At 29.2% G+C, this 8,841-nt stretch overlaps 1 protein-coding gene across 1 annotated transcript; it reads left to right on the forward strand.

The window, feature by feature from the left end:
* Positions 1-5,059: 5,059 nt before the first annotated feature.
* Positions 5,060-8,405, forward strand: LOC145641920 (small ribosomal subunit protein uS12). The gene is made up of 4 exons (XM_081692949.1): positions 5,060-5,220; positions 5,887-6,042; positions 6,130-6,256; positions 8,113-8,405. The coding sequence occupies exons 1-4, from the start codon at positions 5,216-5,218 to the stop codon at positions 8,251-8,253; spliced, it is 429 nt and encodes a 142-aa protein (XP_081549075.1). The 5' UTR covers positions 5,060-5,215; the 3' UTR covers positions 8,254-8,405.
* Positions 8,406-8,841: the final 436 nt, after the last annotated feature.

Genomic DNA, 8,841 nt, shown 5'->3' on the forward strand with positions numbered 1-8,841 from the left:
AATTATAAAAGTTATATATTATGATAGTACTTATTGAGACGAATCCAAAAAGATCATACATGAATATATTTTTCCTTACATATTATTCACAAAAGACGGTCAAAGGAGGGGTGGTGAATAGTGTAAAAGTCAAAGCGGGTCAAGTAATAAAGAACGGAGGAAGTATATAAAAAGGTTAATATTTGTTTTTCTTAAGATTTTTAAAAGGTTCTTAAATGAAAAGGTAAAGAAAAATTGAAAATTAAAAAGTTTATAGTACTGCATTAAAATACTTTGCAATCAATAGATTTTTTTTTAAAAAAAAATGAAAAGAAAAAAAAAGTTTAGGCGGAAAAAAAATAAAGGTGAAGCTGATACGTGTACAATTTGAAAAAAAAAAAAGATGTCAGCGGTTTTCCTTTAGTATTATTTACTAGTTCTTTACCCGAGTAACGCTCGAATATTCACAGGTAAAAAATTACACAATATTTATTTATTATTATAAGTTTGTATTTATTTATAGATTGTGTATATTTTAATATTTTATTTATTTAAATTTGTTGTTATTGTTCTTTTATTTAGGCTATATATATATATTTTTTTTTTGGAAATAAGGTTGTATATCCTTTTTTTTCATCAATTATCTTTTTATTTGCTAAGAAAATAATAAAAATAAATAAAAAGCTTTTGGCGGGAATTTTTTAATGTAAACGTGACACGTGTAATTTTAGAATATTCCTGGTGATTACTTTAGTATACAGTATTGATAGATTTATAAAAACTAAAATTTTAGGTTAAAACTTGTACGATTGATGCACTCATACACTTTTCACATTATATTGAAATAGGGAGGGAAAATCTTTTCGTAAAAGTATGGAAGAAAAAATTGTATTCTCGGCATTTTTTTTTTATCAATTAGTTAAGATTATGTATTATATCATAATTATTATTTTTTGTTGAAAACTAAAATGGTGAGAAATTTTTGCATAGATTTTGACACATGATATTATTAAAATGACTTCAGGAGTGTAAAAAAAGTATATACACTTATATATGTTAGGAAATTTTGTCAACAACTACCAATTAAAGCACGTGTTTTGAAAACAACTACCTATTAAATTTTTTTTAAAAGAACTACCACAAAGTCGTAAGAAGTCTAAGTAGCACTACTACTCTAACAATTTTGGCTAGAATCTCCGGCATGTGGGTCTCACTTTTTAACACTTTTTATCTTTAAGAAGGGTAATTTAGTCAATTTAGATGGTGATTTTATGAGATAAAGGTGAAAGTGGAACCTACATGCCAAATATTCTAGTTGGAATTATTAAAGTGATAATGCTACTTAAATTTTTTACAATTTTGTTGTAGTTCTTTTAAAACAAAATTTTTATAGGTAGTTGTTTTCAAAACATGCGCTTTAATTGATAGTTCATGACAAAATTTCCTATATGTTACTATAATTATTTTCTTTATAATAGAGGGAAGAAATATCCCGTCAAAAAAAGTACAAAAGGAAAAATTATATTCCAACAAGCAAATTATATTATTAATATTGATTAATTGTTGTTATTATACTCTATATTTTTTTTCCCAAAACATAAATGGTAGGAAATATTTGCACAAAATTTTGAAACATGATATTATTTTGACTTTAAAGAGTAAAATAAAGTATATACACTTATATATGCTACAAGTCCTAAAAGTATTTTCTTTTTTTTTGGATAAAGTAAACTTTTTTCCAAAAATAATATAAAAATTGATAATATTATTCTTATATAGTATGTTTTATATATTAGAATTTTTTAAACAAATTAATAACCTAATATAGTATACAAATAAATAAATAAATAAACATAATCAAGTTCAATGTATGTGGATTATATATGATTGCCAAACTTCAAGTAAAATATTGTAGGTTATAAGAGTATCTCCAATGGTAAGCTACAACATATTGTAGCTTGTCTTGCCACATCATATTTTTAAACTACAAAGGTTTCAAGCTACAAAGTTCCACATTGGTTGACTACAACATCTTGTAGTTTGCCTCAGCAAACAATTGTTCAATTTTTTATTTTTTTTATGTTTGATATTTTATTAAAATTATTAGATAACATAATGATTTTTTATTCACTACTATATCATAGATTATTGTAGATGCTTTTTTTATATAATATGTTTACCTTTTTAGTCTACAAATAATACCACCAAAAAAAAATCTGATTCATGAAAAAAAATATTAAAAAGATTGTGATTAAGATAATACCAAAACAAAAACCTGAAATATATCATATATAAGTACTGTATATATTATCTACGTACTACTTCGTAGCAATTTGCATGACAAACAATTTAATACACATAATATTCCAACTGTATCATTTTTTGAAGCAGTGTTGCTCATTGAAGCAGGTGTTCCAATGTTGGTTCCAATGGTCAAGCTAAAAAAAAAGTACTTTCTTTAAATTTTCAAGCAGTGTTGCTCATTGAAGCAGGTGTTCCAATGTTGGTTCCAATGGTCAAGCTACAACTTTGATACTTTTTAAATTTGCCAGCAAGTCTCTATAATAAACCATTGGAGATGTTCTAATGTGTTGAAAATTTGAAAAAATAAAAGGAAAAAGTCAAGAAATGTATTAATCATGAGATGTTGGGTTCCTTGAGGTGATGACAAAAATAAAGCTTAGTTGGTTGCTACTTGTTTTGGTATTATTAATAGTTTTCTATCTGTGGTAACAAATAATCCAAATACAACTTTAAGAAATGAATAACATGAAGATCTCTATGATAGAACTTTATTTTAATAAGGCCTTGTTCACTTCATCTTATTTTTGTTGAACTAAAATTATTTTTAATGAACTGAAATTAGTTTTGCTGAACTTAAATTATTATTACTGAACTGAAATTAGTTTTACTGAACTGAAATTATTTTTAGTGAACTGAAAATATTTTTACTGAATCTCTATTATATTTCTTCTTTGCATTTACTACTTTTTACTGAACTGATATTATTTTTGTTGAACTGAACTTATTTTTACTGAATTGAAATTATTTTTTCTGAACTAAAATTATGTTTACTGAATATTATTTTTTAAAGGTGAAGTGAACAAGGTCTAAGTCTTCTTGTTGTAAGTGTGCATGAATTGATAGATAGATTGATGAAATGTTTCTTATTAAGGAGATAAGTGATGTGAGTATTTGGAATGTACACTTGAACTGACTATCACAGGAAACTGAACAAAAAAATTGTTTACTGAACTTTGCTAGGTCTATTAGTTGGCTAATGATTAGTATTTCCAAAAGTTGAAGATTTTGTCCTTAACATATTTTCAGTATACAACGAATTAATCATTAACCTAAGAAATCAACAATAAAATTTACATATTGATTAGAGCTTTGGTGCTGATAACGTGTTGTAAAATAAAGAGAAATATAAAGATTGAGAGGGAATTGAAATGTGTAATGTGTATTCTACTTGTATTTCATATTATGGAGGTATACATATACATATACATACATACATACATATATATATATATATATATATATATATATATATATATATATATATATATATATATATATATATATATATATATATATATATATATATATATATATATAGTATAATAATTAATAGATTTTGCTTGGAGAATAATAAACCCTAAACTCTATAAAGTTCTAGAGTGATACAAGATGGATATCCATAAATATGTTTAGATAAGATTAAACCATATATTTAGAATATTCCAGAATGATATAAGAAGCATAATAGTCATCCACACGATATTTCATAACACTTAACATATTTTTAGTATGGGAATATTTGTCAACTAAGGCTCTTTTCACTTCATCTTTAAAAAAAAAAGAATATTTAATAAAAAATAATTTCAGTTAAGTAAAATTAATTTCAGTTAAGTAAAAAATAATTTCGGTTTAGCAAAAATAAGTTCAATTCAGAAAAAATATTAGATCGGTAAAAATAATTTCAGTTAAGTAAACATCAATAAACTTAAAGAAGAAGTATAATAGAAAATCAGTAAAAATAATTTTAGTTCGGCAAAGATAATTCCAATTCAATAAAATTAATTTTAGTTCAGTAAAAATAATCTAAGTTCAGCAAAAATAATTCCAATTCAGTAAAAAAATAATTTAAGTTCAGCAAAAAAAATTTCAATTCTAGTAAAAATAATTTTAGTTCAGCAAAAATAAGGTGAAGTGAACGGAGCCTGAGAGAAATGACTGTGATTTTTCTAGAGAGAAATTATTTTGCATATATCTTAGTATATGTAGTATTATTCATGTTCTATTTATGAAAATAGAATAATATAGAAGATGATTTCTATTATCCAATTGTGGAAAATATCTTTACCTAAGATATGATCTTTCTTCTGGTCCACATCAACTTACAGTCAGATTAATTGGTTAGATCGATTGCTACTGTAATAGGGGTCAAAATTGGATTTTAATTTTTTATTTGTTCAATTCAAATCATAACTTATCGGATGCAAACCGGTTGTTGTGTTTCCACAATTATTTTGTGGATCGAGTTCTGGTCTTAAATTCATGGGTTAATTTCGATGGTGACAAATTAAAAACAAATCAAAACACTGTAAATTAACCCATGAATTTAACCCATGAATTTAACCCATGAATTTCCGACAAAATTGGATTTGTTTTTAATTATAACAGGTTAGTAACCGGTTAGGGCCTATTTTGAGCGAATACACCCCAAAGTTGAGATTATTTAAAGCGAATACGTGAAAGTTGAGATTATTTTTAACAAATTTCCCTTTTTCAAATTATTATTATGATTTTAAATATTTAACCACATTTTAAATTAGTATATAATACTGTACATATTATACGATTTTTTTTTTTAAAAAAAAAAAAACAAAAACACAACAATGTCAAACAAGCCATTAATTTCCCAAAAATACTTCACTTTCGGTTCACGGGGTTGGGTCACTTTTTGACAACTTTATCTATTCGAAAATGTGCTTATGATAATGACCAACTAGTAATGAGAGCAAGATTTGGGCCTTAAGGCACTGTCTATTACTTCAAGCTCATAGACTTCAGCCGAAACTTCTAAAGCCCAAATCACAAAAAGAAAAAAAACCTTTTATAAACCAAAACTCGGAATTAGGGTTTTGTTTGCTCACCATTCTTCCGAGTTCAGTCGTCTTCTTCCTCGCCTCTTCACCACAGTAGGCGCGAATCTCCAAAGCTTGCAATCATGGGGTTAGTCTCTCTCTCTTTAATCGCACTTTGATTCATTTTCTTGCTTTACTGTTCTTCAAATTAAATTTCTTAATTCGTTCATCTGTTAATTTGGGGTTTAATAATTTGTATATTCATTTCAAAATTGGTTTTTTGCTACATTGTATTGTATAGAAAATCTTACAAACTTTTAATGATGCTACTGTTAATAAATTATTAGGGTTTTAATTTTTCAAATTTGTTGTATTCAAGTGTTTAGGAAGATTATTGCGTTAGATTGAAGTATAAGTTTATGAATTTATGTAGTAATTGAAATTAGGTAAATATTGCACCGGGGCGGCGTATCGATATTTTTATGTAATTGTAGTTGAACAACTATAATATTGTTGTATGTGTTGAAATTAGAGTTTTGATTGAGGGATTCATCAAATTTGATGTGTATGACTTGTGAGATTTATGGAATTTAGGGTAATGTGTGTGTTGGAAATAGAGCTGTAGTTGGGTGAATAATCGAGTTTGATGGGTGTGAAACGAGACTAGCGGTAATCAGAGTAATGGTTCTTCTTTGGGTTGAACTTAGAGAAGTGCTTGGGGAGTATAATTTTGTACTTTGTTTTTTGTTCCTTTTTTCTTTCTTTCGATGGAGTTTTCTTTCTTGTTAAAATGGGTGAAATTGTTACTGTGCAGTAAGACACATGGAATGGGAGCTGCTCGCAAGTTGAAGTCCCACCGCAGAAGGCAAAGGTGGGCTGACAAGTCTTACAAGAAGTCACATCTTGGAAATGAATGGAAGAAGCCGTTCGCTGGCTCTTCCCATGCTAAGGGCATTGTTTTGGAAAAGATGTAGGATTATTTCAGCTCACTGCTTACTACTTTTTATTATGTATGCTTTTTTTGTATGAGAACTTATCCATAGAGTTTTTGATGCAGTGGTATTGAAGCTAAACAGCCCAACTCTGCTATCAGAAAGTGTGCTCGTGTGCAGTTGATTAAGAATGGAAAGAAGATTGCCGCTTTCGTTCCCAATGATGGTTGTTTGAACTTCATTGAGGAAAATGTAAGTCGATTTTATTAATGTCTGCAAGCATATGCACTTACTGGTTCATAAATTGCTCGGTTGTGAATTTGCTGGTATCTTGTGCCTTTCGACACACACTTAGCGGTAACTGTTGGTTATTGTTCTTGGTAGGTTGTAGTGTGAGAACATGATAATGTGATATATCTTTTTCTGAATATTGATCATTATATTGTCTGTAGAAGCATATGTGTACCACTGAGTCTTAATACTTTTGATCTGCTTCAGTAAACTTCCTTCTCTCAACGCATGTTATCATTAGAGAATATTTGGTCTTAATAGATATATACCTTTAGTATATAGTGTTGCTTCATGCTAGGTAGAGTGCACCTATTACAATTCCATATTATGATTTAAGCAAGCCTTATTCCTTTTTAAAGGGTGTATATGTTTTCAATGCAAGGCCAAGTGAATGTAGTTAATATAATTATCGAACTGCTTGAAGGTTTTTGAGCTTCTCTTATTAAAAAAATATTTCTATACCATATCAGTTGATCAATGTCATATTTGCTAATTACCTTGAGCTGTAGTTGAAGATACCAGTTGCACAGCATTGGCTGGTGGAATAAACTCCATAATATGAAAATTAGATTGAATGTGGGTACACCTTTTTATCATCTATTATTGACGAAAAGATACAAGATATGCAGCTGTCGGAATGTCAGATTAGTTTCCCAACTATACCCCTAATTTGACCACCGTCTGTTGTCCCACTCCATCATAACTTCCTATCAGGCTCTTACTAAACGTACTCATCTCTCCATTCTTCGTCACTTTTAATCATGTATCTCATCTGTTATCTTCCCAATATCTATTGCTAATCATGCCAGTATTCAAGTACTTGCTTCAGCTTTCAATGGTGAATTCTTGTGATTACATTAACTCTTTTAGAAACCCCATTTGATGCTTCTACTGCGGTTGACGTCTCTCTGATCTGTTTCTTTTTTCTCTCGATTCTGCTTTCTGCAACCGACTTGGTATTGAGGGTAGAGGGTAGTTAGAAAAACTATATTGGTGGCAGTGTTGGTTGGTTGTGTGGCTGTTTCTTATGCTGTAAATACAAATATATGGTTGTGTGATGTGGGAAAAACGGTAAACTGGTTTAAATCCAAATTCTGTTATTGGGGCCTTTGGGGGATAAATTTTGCATATAAACCATTTCTAAAGTCTAAATATCTCTAGTTATTTGTTAACTGTTGTAGAAATAATGTCATTCGAATTCTGTTGTGAATATTTGGAGTAATACTGGCATCTGATACTGAAGGTTTAACATTAGTAACAATGCTTTTCTTATATCATAAACTCTTGCGCCCAGTTTATCCATAAACATATAAAACATGATAGTTAGCACTCTTTATGTTCTGGTTTATCTGATTCTTCTGTCAGTACTCATGCTCCCACTCATTTTCAGTACATGTGCAGCTTTATTTGTGGTTTAAGATTATCATAACAGTATTGCGGTGGAGAGTATATTAGCTTGAGCAATTATGATCAGTCATAAACTGTTGGATTTTTATCTTTTTATGAGCAAATCATCTAGAAAAAACTGTTCTAAGATATTGCTGATTCATACTTCTTATCAAAGAGTGCTGAACTGTTCCCTTTTACTAAAGAAATTACCTGATTGGTAGAAGAATTCAAGGTCTTCTGTTATATGTATGTAATTTAACGTTGTGTTTGGGACTTTGGGTGTAGATCATGCTGAAAATGTGGATCATGCAGAAGTTTGTGGAATTTTGTCTAATATTTGTTACCTTATTATGTTGTATTTGACTTTGAAATTGACATTATCTAGCTATGTTATCCCTTCCATTCTTAAGGAGTTGTGGTTTGTGCAGGATGAGGTGTTGATCGCTGGATTTGGTCGTAAAGGACATGCCGTGGGAGATATTCCTGGAGTCCGATTTAAGGTTGTCAAGGTTGCTGGTGTCTCTCTTCTAGCTCTGTTCAAGGAAAAGAAGGAAAAACCGAGGTCCTAGGTTAAGGTTGTTAGTTTTGTCTTAAATTTTGCCTACTCAGATGAAACTTGTACCGTCTTGAAATGAATACTGACCATCCTTAGAAAGAGATACCTTCCCTACTTTGTTTTGTGTTCTATCGTGTCTATTCAAGATGATTTTCTATGCTCTTAGTTATTGCTTATATTTGTAATTGGTTTATATACTTCTCTTAACTATGTCATGAAAATTTGCAGAATTAATTTTGACAAGATAAGCTTTTAATGATCTTGCATATTAAAAAAAAATAAAGGTCTTTGGATCTCCTAAAAACTGCTTTATAACACAAGAATTAACTGTCATACATTCTCAGAGATGATGCTTAACTAGGCGTTTGTATTCAGGTATGCTTCAAAGTGTTGCTTCACCTATAATGGTTTGCTTCAAAATGATGCTCTTAGGCCTTATTCTTCAACTAATAATATCTCAACTTCTTAACTCATTTAGCCTAATCTGATTTCTCCTGATTTCTCTAACTCAATTAGCTTTGTCCGTAAGCATCAAATCACTAATAATATAATTTTTGTGCAAGAAATGCTACATTCGATGAGATGGATACAGGGAGAAAAG

The sequence above is a fragment of the Chenopodium album genome, chromosome 8 (assembly GCF_948465745.1).
Source record: "Chenopodium album chromosome 8, dcCheAlbu1.1, whole genome shotgun sequence".
NCBI lineage: Eukaryota > Viridiplantae > Streptophyta > Magnoliopsida > Caryophyllales > Amaranthaceae > Chenopodium > Chenopodium album.